The sequence below is a fragment of the Megascapheus bottae genome, chromosome 3 (genome assembly GCF_031878675.1).
Source record: "Megascapheus bottae isolate mThoBot1 chromosome 3, mThoBot2.hap1, whole genome shotgun sequence".
Taxonomy (NCBI): domain Eukaryota; kingdom Metazoa; phylum Chordata; class Mammalia; order Rodentia; family Geomyidae; genus Megascapheus; species Megascapheus bottae.
The window spans coordinates 48,530,985-48,546,211 of record NC_143511.1 but is presented as its reverse complement, the minus strand read 5'-3'; the positions used below and the strand labels follow the sequence as shown (position 1 = coordinate 48,546,211).

Here is a 15,227-nt window from a genome sequence, read left to right as displayed (position 1 = left end):
ATCAGAAGATATTTTCTGGTGGGTCAATGCTGTCACTGTGCTGTCCCTGAGCTCTTGAGCTCAACGCTACTGCCCTACCCCTGGGCCTGGGTGTTGTCCCCGAGTTGATAAGAGTCTCAGGTCCTTTTGTGCTTTGAACTTAAGATTCTCAGATCTCAGCCTCCTGATTAGGATTATAAGCATGAACCACTGCACCCAGCTAAAATACTTCTTTTTTTTTTTTTGCCAGTCCTGGGCTTGAGCTCAGGGCCTGAGCACTGTCCTTGGACTTTCTCAAGGCTAGAGCTCTACCACTTGAGCCTCAGCACCACTTCTGGCTTTTTTCTATGTATGTGGTACCGAGGAATCGAACCCGGGGTCTTCATGCATGCTAGGCAAGCACTTTAACCGCTAGGCCAAACTCCCGGCTAAAATACTTTTTATGCAGCAAAAAAAAAAAGTTTTATGCTCATTTTATCTTTTTTCGGGTGCCATGGTCAAGCTATAAAATAAAACTAAAGACATCACAATACCAAGCTCAAACAATAAAAGGTTCTGCTAAGCAATCTGATAGTCACAGTTAACATTCACCTCAGGCAGGAAACCCCAGTAAGACATCTTGAAGTAAATACTACAATGGAGCTGTGGCTCAAATAGTCAAGGGCCAATCTTGAGTGAAAAAGCTGAGGGACAGCACATAGGCAATGAGTTCAAGTCACATTCATTTTTAAAAAATATAACTAATGATTTTGTCAGCCAAGGTAGTTCACACCTATAATCATAGCTACACAGGAGGCTGAGATCTGAGGATCGAGGTTCAAGGGCACTTAAGTGCTGAAACACTTACCTCCAATTAACCACTAGACAATTAACCACTAGAAAACCAGAAGTAAGGCTGTGGCTCCAAGGGTGTACACTGGTAGCCTTGAGCTGAAGAGCTCTGACAGCGCCCAGGCCTAGAGTTCAAGCCCCACAACACAGACACCGCCCCCCACCCCCAACACACACAAAAGATTTTGTCTTTCCTTGGCTTCTAACTCAGATTTCTGCCTTAACTTCACAGGGATGGGTATGTGCCACCATGCTTTCCTATTTTTTTCTACATGTGTAGAGACTTGTTGCTTACACAGGTTTGTAAATAATTTCTTAGGTAAACAAGTTACTTCAAGCTATGAAGAAAAGGCAATAACAATACTGAGATTCTAACAATTCTACCTAAAGGTTGAAAGATCCTTACAAATGTTAACAGACAAGCACAGTGAATTTAAAATTATTTTTCATTTTATTCAGCCTCAAGTTTTATATGCAAGTTAAATTGAAACTTTGTTGGGTCAATTCAAGTGTTACAAGTTGCAAAAATATATACTCCTGAGACAGTGCAAAAGTTCCTCTTTGAAGTTAAAGATTGTACACAATTTCTGATAAACTTTTTAGCTTTCTGACAAATTCACACTAGAATTCTGCATAGGTCATATTGAACTTTAAATGCTGAAACACTGATACAATAAGTTTTAAAAGGTTATACCATACAGAAGGGTTTGTGCTGTTAAGTATACCAGATAGAGGTAATTATTTTGTGTGTCAACTGATTTAGTCATCTGTATAATTACTGTGAATTTACACACATAGGAACTGTTGGGTTTTAAAACATGTAGTTAAGGCAACATACTCTTAGTGGATTTTTTTTAACAAAAAGCATGATAAATGTCAAAAGTAAGGCAATGTGAGGTCATAATTTTCTTAAACCTACTGGCAACAAGCCCAATGAGCTTTAGTTTTAAGACAATTCAACCTAGAAAAGAACAGTATTTACAAATGCACATTTTTACTCAAAAGCATATAAATCTAAATATTGTACAAGAATAAAACAAGTTTGCAGTGCAAGTTTATCCCACAGGTTTTTAAAAAAGTGACCAATATTTGTGCCTGAAAAAGAAAAGATTTCAGGACAGAAGGCTGTACACTTGTGCATTTTAGGCATGTTTCAAATAACTGTTATGAAGTTAATTTTTAAGGCCACTGCAATTAACACAGTATTGGACGAAGATGGAAGTACCTGGATATTAAAGATAAAATTCATTAAGCAAAATAGTTCATAATAAAAAGATGATATATATATTAAATTTTTAAATCAAGGAAGGCAGTTGTCATGACTTTTAGGTAATTTAGGGATTAATGACTACAGGTTACTTTAGCAGTAGTCATTTAAAAGCAATGAGACAACCCTTTCAGAAAACTATTGCAACACGCAATTTAGGTATTTTAATAAATATACAGTTATACACATACCTATACAGCTCCCCTACATATATAGTCACACACTAGTTGCTCTTACAATTGAAATATTTCATTTGTTTTGAGGTTAGGCAAGTTTGATTTGCCATTCCCCAAACCTCTCAAATATAAACAAATGCCTAAGATGACTGGATTTTTTTTCACTACTACTAAACTACTACAAATACTATGAAATCCAAAAATATGTTTGCAGTAGAGAAACTGTTTAGGAGTTGAAACTTTTCAAAATCAATAAACCTAAAGGACATTTTTAATGGCATTTTGAGACAATTTAGTATGAATTACCATTCACTTTTCACCAATTCTTAGGATTTGAAAAGCACTTCTTATGCTTCCAGACACAATCTGTTCCTCTAGCACTTGTTGGAATCCAGATGACTCTTTTACTTAAATGAGAGGAGCTCCAAAACATTTCCTGCACCACTCTGCACTGGTACTTGGTGGAGCATCAATTCTCTGTAACTTTTTAAGAATCTCTGAAGACAGACTATTGTATGCAAGTCCATATTCATTGTCAAAAGCCTCTGAAAGACATTTTCAAAAATGCAGTTGTAATGGATTAGTAAATTTTTTGTCTAAAAACTGCACATAATAAAATTATGCATATTCAAGTGAAACATTGTAAATGTAGATAAATAGATAAATAGTTACTTTTAAAAAGATCACTATCAGCTATCAGGTTTGTTTTTCAGTGCTGGGTTGAACCCGGAGCTTTGAGTATACCACCCGAGCTTTGAGTATACCACATAAGCAATCTACTATTGGCTATCCAATGAAAACAAGAAAAATACCAAGCTACTCAGGAGGCTGAGATCTGAGAATTGTGATTCAAAGCCAGCCCAGGTACTAAAGTCTGTGAGACTTATCTGCAAGGCTCAAGGGGTAGGGTGTTACCCTTGAGCTGAAGAGCTCAGGGACCAGGCCCAGAGTTCAAGTCCCATGACCAACCAAAAAAAAAAAAAAAAGTCTCAGGATTTTAGTGCCAGGTTTGGATTTGAACAGCCATCCTCAGATTTCAGCCTGCTGAGTAGCTAGGATTACAGACATGAGGCAACAAGGCCCAGCTCAGGAAAAAACAAAACTTTGTCAAATAAAGACCCACTCTGATAATCCCTCACTTCAAAAACTTACCAATATATTGGGGCCGGGAGTTTGGCCTAGTGGTTAAAGTGTTTGCCTAGCATGCATGAAGACCTGGGTTCGATTCCTCGGTACTACATACATAGAAAAAAGCCAGAAGTGGTGCTGAGGCTCAAGTGGTAGAGCTCTAGCCTTGAGAAAGTCCAAGGACAGTGCTCAGGCCCTGAGCTCAAGCCCAGGACTGGCAAAAAAAAAAAAACCAAAACTTACCAATATCAATATTTTCTCTTCCAAGAGACACTAACGATAAGAAAAGGATTTCTCTGTATAAACTCCTATAAAATAGATATATTTTGAAAGTTAACGGGCAAATAATATAAAAACATGTATACACAGATGTAGACTCACTTAAAATGATGAAAACAAATTACATTCTGTAGCATGTTGCATGACTAGCAGTTATGTAACCACATAAACATCATCCTGGCTTAGCTAGTATATTACAGGTATATGGAAGATCATCTTTGGAGGAGGCTGGAGTTCTTTACTATTTTTGCAATGTCCCATATCTGTTTCAAAATTCTAAAAGTTAGTTGAGAGTTGGGGATGTAGTTCAGTTGTATAATGTTCACTTAACATTTTCAAGGTCTGGGGTTTGATTGCCAGGCAAGGGGAAGAGAAGAAAAGGAAGGAAAGGGGAAAGGGAGGAAGGTAAAAAGTAAAAGACATAAGGCTTCACTTACTTCAGTGACAAAAGTAACACGTAACTTTATTTCAATTAAAAATATAGTAATATTTAACTCAAATTGATAATTAAAATTTATAAGAGCAGAGTCTTAAGTCTCTTGCCATTCAACCATTTTGGAATCATGGGGTCTTTTAATACTTGGCCAAAATGTGAGATGTGGTATTGCCTCTTTTTTGCTCAACCCAATAGTAAAGAATCAATCAAATTACTCTTAGATGGTCTGAACATATAAAAGTCACAAAATTAAGCATTAAATGAGATGTGCAGTTGGGTCTGGTAGAGCTCACTAGAACACCAAATCAAGAGAATTTGGAGTTCAAGGCTAGCCTGAGCTATATAATGAGATTATAAATCAAAAAAAAAAAAAAAAAAAAAAAAAAGAAACCAACCAAAATCTCCCCAAAGCAAGTAGAAAATAAAAAAAAAAGGAAAAAGAGAGGAAAAAGAAAGGGGAAAGGGCAAGGAAAGTCCTCACAACTCAATTGCTAAGAATACAGATAAGAGCTCAGTGAAACAGTGTTTGCCTAGTATGCAATAAAGCCCTGTGTTCAATATCTCCAGCAGAGCAGAATTAAAAAAAATAAAAATAAGGATGAGGTAAAAACTTAAGAAATATTTACAGGCCCAACAACTAGTGCTAATTCCATGACACCTCATGTAGCTTTCTTTACAAAAGCCAGAAATCCAACATGCCATTTCTAATATTATTTCCTACCCTTAATAAACTACAGACACATGAAGCAAGATGCTCTTTAGACTGTAAAAGAGGCCATGTCTACTTCAATAGTTGTGATGGCCAGGGAATCCATTCATTTTCAGTTAATTCTTGCCCTATCATTTCTGAGTTTATCTTCAAAGAAACCATTAGAAGCATGCAAGTATAAATAAGAGTGTTTCCTTTTTAGAAGCTTCTACTAAGTTAATCTTCACTCAGTAAAACAGACAGGGATCAGTCCTGAGCCTAACAATTTAGCTGACACTGAAGGACCAAGATACTTCACATCCTTTATAGTATACTATTTTCTATTACTTCCCTAAATTGCCTCTACATCTAATCATAATCCCATATTACATATAATGCGTATTCCACTCCTACTCCAGTGCTCTATTACTAAGCCATGCCTCCCACCCTTCATATTTTTACAGTGAACAAAAAAGATCTGTGTCTAAACACAGGGCCTGGCAGAGTAGCATGTATGTTTACTGCTGTTAATAAATTCACAAATCATTTCAAATGATGTGTAGTAGTTTCCAAAATATCCAATGTAGCTTAATAATCAATGACTTATTATCCTAAAATTTAATATGTTGTACAGGTATTTTTATTGTATCTATGTGCTCAATTATGGATGCATATATTTGGGTGACATTTATCAAAAATTACACATTAGGCAACAAGTATGTATTTCATTTACAAACATTTTTAAAATAGTGTATAGATTTAAAAGATGAAATTGAGTTGCACAAAGTAAAAGAGAAGGGCTATTACCTTTGCCTTTTCATGTCTGGCTTCATCTGCTGGGAAAGCAGGTGGATGGGTCTGAGTACATCATTGTGCCGAATACTTTGCCTAATAGCTTCTACTAAGGTGCTTGTGGCTTCTTGTTCCTCTGACAGAAGAGATAATTTCTTTTCAGAATCTAGTAATAAGAACACAGATTTTTTCCAATTATTAATGTTTACTTTTCCAGAGTTGTGTCAATTTCTAGCTATCTAGTAAATATTCTCAACAGAGTGTTGATAGCAACATCATGTGGCAATATGCTTAGTAAAAATTATTCTACCAGTCAGTTGTCAATGGCTCACACCTGTAATCCTAACTACTCAGAAGGCTGAGGATGACTATTCAAAGTCAGCCTGGACAGACAAACCTGAGAGATTCTTACCTCCAATTAATCACCAAAAGTCAAAAGTGGAGCTGTGGCTCAAATGGCAAAGAAGTAGTCTTGAGCACAAAAGCCCAGGGACAGTGTCCAGGCCCTGAGTTCAAGCCCCAGGACTGGCAATGGAAAGAAAAGAAAAAACAAACCTTATATATTTTGATAGCTAACTAGCTAGCTTGCTAGCTAGATTATATAGTAACTCTTCTTACCATTCTGAGATTTGGGAAATTTTTTCTAAGCAGCAACACTGTTTTTATTCTCATCGGCAGTCGATAAAGATTCCAAATTTTCTGTATCTCTTGTAGGTCTGATTATCATTTGTATTACGGCTCTCCTACAAAGCATAAAGTCTGGTCCTCTCTTTATTTTTTTTTTGTGCCAGTTCTGGGCTTGAGCTCCGGGCTTGAGCAATGTCCTTGTACTTTCTCAAGGCTAGAGCTCTACCACTTGAGCAGCAGCACCACTTCCAGCTTTTTTCTTTGTATGTGGTACGAAGAAATTGAACCTGGGTCCTCCTGCATGCTACGCAAGCACTCTACCACTAGGCCAAACTCCCAGCCCCTGGTCTGTCTCTCTGTCTCTGTCTCTCTCTCTCTCTGTTTCTCTCTCTCTCTTTTTTTTTTTTGTGGGTCATGGGGCTTGAAGTTGGCCTGGGCATTATTCCTGAGCTCTTCAACTCAAGGCTACCACCCTCCCCCTGAGCCAAGCCCCATTTCCCATTTTCTAGAGAGTAGTTGGAGATAAGAGTCTCAGGTCCTTTTGTGCCTAGGCTGGCTTTGAACCTTGATCCTCAGATCTCAGCAGCTTTAGTAGATTCTTCATCCATTTTTTTTAATTTAATTTATTTTATTTTTTTAAATTTTATTTTATTTTTTTTTTGCCAGTCCTGGGCTTGAGCTCAGGGCCTGAGCGCTGTCCTTGGGCTTTCTCAAGGCTAGAGCTCTACCACTTGAGCCTCAGCACCACTTCTGGCTTTTTCCTATGTATGTGGTACCAAGGAATCGAACCCGGGTCTTCGTGCATGCTAGGCAGGCACTCTACCACTAGGCCAAACTCCTGGCCCCTCTTCATCCATTTTTAAAAGTCATTTTTTTTTTTATTAGTGAGTTGTAAAAGTTCTCTAAGAAAAAATATGTTCAGGATATATAATTTACAAGCACATGTCCTTCTACTCTATAGACTGACTTCATGTTTTTTTGGCAGAGTAATTTTCAGCACTGACATTTCCTCATCTCCCTCCTTTTCCCTTTCATTTTTGTTCTCTTCAGAGGCAGTTAAGGTCTTGCTAGGTAGCCTAGGCTGGCCTTGAACTCATGATCCTCCTCCTCCTGAGGACAGGGAGTACAAGTAAATTCCACCATTTCTGTGTGCACTGCATCTTGATCACTATCACCCTACCCCATCCCTCATTGCAAGCCATACTTCCATCAATATAAAAGCTTTGTAGTGAGGTGGGTTTTTTGTTTGTTTGTTTGTTTGTTTTGCCAGTCCTGGGCTTGAGCTCAGGGTCTGAGCACTGTCCTTGGGCTTTCTCATGGCTAGAGCTCTACCATTTGAGCCACAGAGCCACTTTTGGCTTTTTCTATGTATATGGTACTGAGGAATCGAACCTGGGTCTTTGTGCATACTAGGCAAGCACTGTGCCACTAGGCCAAACTCCTGGCCCCTGTAGTGAGTTTTTAAGTTGAAAACTTACTATATATATTTTTTTGGGGGGGGGGGAGGTCGGTTGTGGGACTTGAACTCTAGGCCTGAGCGTTGTCCCTGAGCTCTTCAGCTCAAGTCTACCGACCTACCCCTTGAGCCACAGTATCACTTTTGGTTTTCTGATGGTTACTTGGAGATAAGAGTCTCACCAACTTTAGTGCTTAGGTGCCCAGGCTGGCTTTGAATTGGTTGGCTTTGAATTGCGATCCTCAGAGCTCAGCCTCCTGAGTAGCTAGGATTACAGTTGTGAGTCACCTCACTCAGCAAAAATTTATAATCTTATATCAATATGTCAACATTACTTTTCCACTACAGAAATTTATTCTCAAAATAACTAGCACAATTGCTATTTAATAAAAAATTACTCCTCAACTTAGTGATAGTTGGCACAAAGTATCAGTAGAACAGCAAATCAATTTGAACTAATATAATAAAAATCACTTGTATTCCTGGTTTTTGTTTGGTCTTGCTTTGCTGCTCAAACTTGCCTGGAAATTGTGAGCCTACTATTTCAGCCTTCTTTCTAATGCTATTCTTTCCCTTTTTTTCACTCTTCTTTATTACTGACTAGTACTATTCTACTAGGCAGATGGATGGTACACAATTGCTTTATCCATTACCTATGAAAATATATTTTTTCAATTCTATTTTACTTACTAGAATTCCTCCAAGAAACATACAGAGGTTCTTCTGGTTCTTGATGAAGATTGATATTATCCCATAACAGCTGAATATATACAAGTTTGCTATCTTGAGACAAAGATGACAGAGGAAGCTAAAAGACAATAAAAAATACTAGTATCCCAAATAATTACCAGTGGGCCTACACAGCTTGATTCTACATTACACAGCTTGATTATATATAAATGAGTTAATTCAAAACTGTGGCCATACAATTTTGAGCAAAATTTTAAACAATAATGTCTGATGAAAAATGTCCTTGCTGTTTTGACATATAGGTTTCGCATTCTGACTTTCAAGAACTGGAATGACAAATTGTCAACTAGCACAAGACTAGATAAAAGGTCACAACAAATTGCAAGGTAAGTCAAATTGGGTGTTTCTTTTTTTAAACTAAATAGTTATAGGTAATTCTGATACTGGGGCTTGAACTCAGGGCCCGAATACTCATTAACTGGGAGATAAGAGGCTCTTAGATTGTCTGCATAGCCGACTTCTCATCAGGATCTTCAGAACTCAGCCTCCTGAGTAGTTAAGATTTTAGGCATGAGCCACCAATGTCCAAGGTAAAACATTTAGAGCTATGTAACTCTGCAGCTAGATATGACCATATTCAGGCCACATGTGTACATGTGGAAATACTTTACAACTTCACTATCAGAGAGAAGACACACACTTTTCCATTCATTTGTCTCATTACCACTGCCTACAATGTCAAATAATGAGGCCCGAAAGTGTGGCCTAGTGATAGAGTGCTTGCATTCCATGAAGCTCTGGTTTTGATTCCTCAGTAATACATACACAGAAAAAGCCTAACGTGGTGCTATGGCTCAAGTGGTAGAGCACGTCTTGAGAAAGTTCAAGGACGGTGCCCAGGCTCAGAGTTCAAGCCCCAGGAGTGAAAAAAAGAAAAGAAAAAAAAAAGAAAGACTGGAATAAATTCTAGACCAAGAAAAGACCTTGGAAATGGAAGCCATGCACAGCTAAGTAAAAAGATATAAGGTCCCCAACAGTGTACTATCACTCAGCTTCTCAGTGAGAGAGAAATACACTTAGTATCTTGTTAAGCTACTGTTATAAGTATAGAAGTTGGTATCCTACCTGTACGCCTTCATTACAATGTTCAGATGTGAGGATAAGTCCTGGCAAATTGCTAGGAAGGTCCAAACGTCTAAAATACCACACAAGGTTCCAGAAAATGATTGGATGTTGATTGATGAAAGAAGACGTGTGAATCACCTGATCACCTTCATTTTCTAACAGAGATTCAAGTTCTTTACGAAGCACCAGAGGACTCAAATATGGCACAGACACAGGGGGAGGATTAGGTTTTTTCCCTAACGGGTCCTTTAAAAAAAAATACAAGAAGTGAACATTATTTAATTTTACATGCTTACCAATATTTTCCAAGGATATTACATTTCTCCATTTGTACTGTTATTTTGGAGCACCTTAGTATATGTAACAGAACCTCCTAGTAAGTGAAAACCTTAAACTCTCTGCTTAAGCTTTCTTTAAGCTACTTCATTGCCCTTAAGTTATAAACTACTGCAAGAGAAATATCTATTTCAATAAACATATTAAAATAACATTAATTTTATATCAAGTAATATATTTATCTATTATTTTTTCTCAGTTTATATAAAACATGTCATTTTTATATCATTTATGATGAGTTTATAGTTTACATGGTTTATAATAGCCTTATTTTCACAACTCTTAAAAAAATAGGACATTCTTTGTATTAATACTCATTGTTCTGTCCTTTGAAAATTATATCAAATTTATTTACATTTAATTGCAACAACAGCTAGAAGAGTTAAATAGTGCCTAAACTAAGGTCTCAAATTCCATTTATCTCTAAAAAGAACCAAGCCTTCTGAAAAGAAATGTCTGATTCTAGGGAAAGAACTTACAAAGCATTGGCATGAAACAATGTGCCTGTAATCCTAGTATTTGTGAGCTGAGGCAATAAGATCTGAAATTCAAGATCAGCCTATACTAGATAGTGAGACCCTGACTCAAAAAAAAGAAACATTAAACAAATTTCAAAAATGCTACCAGTTGTGTCAAGAGCAAGCTAACTTCTAGAAGTGTCGAGCTGACTGAAAATGAAATAACAGTTAACACATCAATAAGATATATAAACTGTGAGTGTGTGTGCCATTTTGGTGCTTGAACTAAAGCCCCAGACACTGTCCTTGAGCTTTTTTGCTCAAGTCCAGCACTCTACCACTTTAGCCAGATTTTCACTGGTTAACTGGAGATAAGAATCTCAGACTTTCTTTCTTGAGGTGGCTTTGAACCACAATCCTTAGATTTTAGTCTTCTTAGTAGGTAAGATTACACCACCAATACAGAGCATAAATAGCTATTTTTTTTTTTTGCCAGTCCTGGGCTTGACCTCAGGGCCTGAGCACTGTCCTTGGGTTTTCTCAAGGCTAGATAGAGCTCTACCACTTGAGCCTCAGCACCACTTCCAGCTTTTTTCTATATATGTGGTAGCGAGGAATCAAACCCAGGTCTTCATGCATGCTAGGCAAGCACTTTAACCACTAGGCCAAATTCCCGGCCCCATAAATAGCTATTTTTAAATGCTTAAATTAGAAAGTTAATATATTCAAATTCCCAGAATCTGGTTGGTGGTTCAAACTAAATGAACAGAGTGTCTTGTCAGAATGATTAGGGTTGGCTGGGATAGGAAGCAGGAACTGCTTCGGGGCCAATATGCCAGTAGTAGGTAACTCAGACCTGGTGCACACAGAAAGGGCTGCAGAATAAGGATGGTAGATAGGGTTTTAAAGCAACTGGATAAACTGAATTGTGTGAAACCAGCCCTGCAGGTACTAAACAGTTATTGAACTGCCTACCTTCTGCTCATTTACTCCAGAGAGACAGTAAAGGTGGCTGAAGACAAAGGAGAGTGCAGAGGATCAAAAAGTGAGAGTACTTGACCTGAAGAATGTCTTCAAGTCATGGTGTTTATAGTAGACTGGTGATTAGCTGCTCGTATTTATTTATTCTGTGAAGTGAGAAATCTGTATTTCACACACACACACACACACACACCTTTTTCATTTCCAGCTTTTTTTTTTTCCTGCCAGTCTTGGGCTTGAGCTCAGGACCTGAGCACTGTCCTTGGACTTTCTCAAGGTTCTACGACTTGAGCCTCAGCACTACTTCCGGCTTTTTTCTATGTATGTGGTACTGAGGAATCAAACACAGGTCCTCGTGCATGCTAGGCAAGCACTCTACCACTAGGCCAAACTCCCGGTCCCCTCTGTATAACACTTTTTGTGTAATGAAGTTGATTACAGAATCGTTTAATGGTCTATTCTGAACAGTCAAAGAGAATGCGTATGACTGAGTATTACATACCACAACTTCCTGCAGACTGTTTGGAAGACTGACTGTTGAAATGCCATGATATGGTCTTTGGGAGAAGTCAATATTTTGCAAAGGGCCTCCAACACTGTGGCTTCGCGTCAAAGATACATTTCGTTTTGATGAATTATTAGGCACAGATGAAATTTTCATAGTTTGCACATCTCCAGTGGCTTGCTTTAATTCACCACTTGAAAAAATGATGAAATGCTGTTAGTCATGAAAATCAATCTAAATCTAGAGAGCTAGATGAATTTTTTCAATAGATTTTAAGTCTATTAAATGTACAAGAACTACCAATTCCTTTTAAGAATTAAATCTGATGCCAGATAATGGTGGTATTACTTGCAATCCTAGCTGAGGGGCTGAGGCAAGAGTATCTGAAACTTGGGGTCATCCTGGGCCACACAGAGATATCCTCTCTCAATCCTTTCCCCTCCACTCCCACCAGAAGATTAAATGTGAGGCTCGAGGTGGTAGAGCATCTGACTCCTACCTATGCCCCTATGTTCAATACTACCAACTCAAGAGCCTCAGTGTTCTTCACACTGTTTTACAACACTGGTCAGAAGAACATGGGTGGTAAAGATGACTGAAAAGAGAATTTGTGACCTAACTTACAAGGTTATGTGCCCATTCCACTGCTTTATTCAAACACAAGATCTTATTTTAAAAAAGTAATAACCACGGGGCTCTGATTTAAGGAAACGTGGTCTCACCTCTGGTTGAGCAAGAAGACTAGGAGTGATCCAGATAAGTGCTGATAAACAAGTAGATAACATTCAGTAACTAGTGAAGAAGGGGGGGAAGGGGGGAAGCGGGGATGGCAAGGCTAACAAGAAAAGCTCCTGAAACAACAGTTAAAGACCCTTAAGTTTTCAGGATTGGAACATGAATCTATGGCCTGGCTGAAACCTAACACCTGTTTCATGGACCCTCAGAGAAGAACAAATTCTTTTTTGAGAAATCTGAATTTTGTTTTTAGACATTCTGAAGGGCTCTGGGATGCTAATGTGTAAGTAATTTCATATGTGAGAATTTGAACTGATAAACAGAATGACAGAGCAACTGTAATACAATAATCCTGGCAATGTCTTCTGTTCTAGACATTTTCTGAGAAGACAGAGTCATCAACCGACATTTTCATTTTAATTAAGTCAAAATATTCCCTTGCCTTGAAGATACATTATCGAAGAAATCACTTCAGTTACAGATATGATGGCTGATTAATAAATTTAAGGCTGTGCCTGACATTGAATCTTGTAGATAACTAACCTGAATGCTATAATATTTTCAAATAAAGATGAAATCATACTCAGATTTGACTCAGGTAAAAAAAAAAGTAATAAAAGTTAGCCTAGCAAGACTGCATATCTGAGTTCAAAATTTCAGCACTGCATTTCTGCCAAAAAGTAAAATATGAGCTGAACATGGTGATATTTACCTGAAATCTCAAATACCTAGGTGGCAAACGAGAGGCCAACTCAAGGGAATATATTAGTGAGATCTGTCTCCCAAAAAACAAACTGGCAGCTAGGCACCAGTGGCTCACATCTGTAATTTTAGCTAATCAAGAGCCTAAGATCTGATGACTGCACTTCAAATCCTGCCTGAGCACAGAGGATTCTCATCTCCAGTGAACCATCAAAAAGCTAGAAATAGAGCTGTGGCTCAAGAGGTAGAGCAAAAGCCTTTAGAAACAAACAAACACAAGGATAGCACACAGTACCTGAGTTCAAGCTGTAGGACAGGCACTGGAAAAAATAAAACAACAAAAACCCACAACTGGGCATGGAGACAGATCCAGGAAGATGTCTTCAGCTAGCCCTGGGCCAAGCTATGAGATTTTATCTGGAAAAGCAAGAGCTGAGTAGACTGGCTCAACAGGTAGACTGCTTTTCTAGCAAGTGAGGCTCTGACTGCAAACCACAGTATTGCCAACAGGAAAAAATAAAATAAAATACACACTTCTTGGGTTGACTTTGAATATACTACATAGCTGGACTGGCCTCAGTCTCACAATCCTCCTCCAGCTCCTTGCTCGTGAGAGCCAGGATTACAAATGTAATCTACAAAGGCCATCAAGATTAAATATTTTTGCCCTATTTTATTAATTATTAATGTCCTAATTTATTAGATTCAAGTTGCTATTAGCTATATAATTTTTTTTACAAGAGTAACTTATTATAACGAGTTCTCTGCTTCCTACCTTGAGTCAACTGTATGGCCTGCTTCTTCCGTTATGGTCTGGTTATGTTTTGGGAAATCCATAAAATTAATCAAGTCAGGTTCTGCTGAACTGCAAACGGGTTTGTGCTCCAAGGGTTCACTGGCCAATGGCATGCTGCCACTTTGTAAACTGTCACCAGAAGTACTTGGTTTCAAGAAAAAGCTAAAATGAAGCAAAGGGAAGTCTTTAATTTTTTTTGTATTTACAATTATTATTTTATGATACAGAATGCATTAACTGATAAGGGAAAGACTGCCTATTACAAACATACTTCTGTTTTCAATCTGTTTCCCTCTTCTAAGATTAGCTTGACAAAAGACTGTGTCACAGTTTCTGAGTACTAAAGTTATGAAGAAATTAAAAAAATTAAAAACAGTAATTTAAAAAAAGACAGGGGCTAGGTGCGGTGGCTCATGCCTGTAATCCTAGCTACTCAGGATTGAGATCTAAGGATCAAGGTTCAAAAAGCCAGCCTGGGAACAAATGGACCTGAGACTCTTATATCCAATTATCCACTCGAAAATGGGAAGTGGGCATTGGTTCAGGGGTAGGGTAGTAGCCTTGAGCTGAAGAGCTCAGAGACAATGGTGAGGCCCAGGGATAGAACGGTAAGCCTTAAGCTGAAGAGCTCAGGGACAGTGCCCAGGCCAAGTTCAAGCCCCATGACCCACACAAACAAAAAAAAAAAAGACAGATGGACATTTTGGTATATGCCTACAGTCCCAGCCATTAGGAAGCTACCGCAGAAAGGTGTACCTTTTGTTTACTGTGTAGTGCTCTATCAACTCACCATGCCCCCAACCCTAGTTTCTACCATCAGACTGTAAAAGAGTGACAACAATTAAAGAGATATAACTAAGGTTACAAAAACAAGCTTAAAACAACCCCTAACTTTTTTGGCAGCCCTGGGGTTTGAAATCAGGGCCTGGGTACTGTACTTGGACTTTCTCAAGGCTAGTGCACTACCACTTGAGCCACATAACCATTTCTGGCTTTTTCTTGTGCATGTGGTACTGAAGAATGGAATCCAGGGCTTTGTGCATGCTAGGCAAGCACTCTACCATTAGGCCATACTCCTGGCCCAACAGAAGAGTTTTGAATTATCTAAAAAGTTCAGTTCCAAGAATAATTCTACTGAAAATAACATTAAAATGGAAAAGCATGCCAAGTGTTGGTGGTTCACATCTGTAAGCTAGTTATTCAGGAGGATGAAATCAAGGTTCAAAGCCAGATAAGGCAG

The 15,227-nt window shown here is 38.2% G+C and overlaps 1 protein-coding gene across 3 annotated transcripts in view; it reads right to left on the bottom strand.

Annotated features, from left to right (window-relative positions):
• Positions 1 to 1,238: 1,238 nt before the first annotated feature.
• The window catches only part of Dennd4c (DENN domain containing 4C), a 104,885-nt gene continuing 90,896 nt past the window's right edge, over positions 1,239 to 15,227 (bottom strand). For all 3 annotated transcript variants that reach the window (XM_090330041.1, XM_090330042.1, XM_090330043.1), the window contains 7 exons: positions 13,967 to 14,149; positions 11,752 to 11,947; positions 9,475 to 9,720; positions 8,350 to 8,467; positions 5,592 to 5,742; positions 3,625 to 3,689; positions 1,239 to 2,798 (listed from right to left, as the gene is read on the bottom strand). In XM_090330041.1, coding sequence (XP_090186167.1) covers positions 2,662 to 2,798; positions 3,625 to 3,689; positions 5,592 to 5,742; positions 8,350 to 8,467; positions 9,475 to 9,720; positions 11,752 to 11,947; positions 13,967 to 14,149 — 1,096 coding nt within the window. In that variant the 3' untranslated portion in view covers positions 1,239 to 2,661. The remainder of the gene's footprint in view (positions 2,799 to 3,624; positions 3,690 to 5,591; positions 5,743 to 8,349; positions 8,468 to 9,474; positions 9,721 to 11,751; positions 11,948 to 13,966; positions 14,150 to 15,227) is intronic.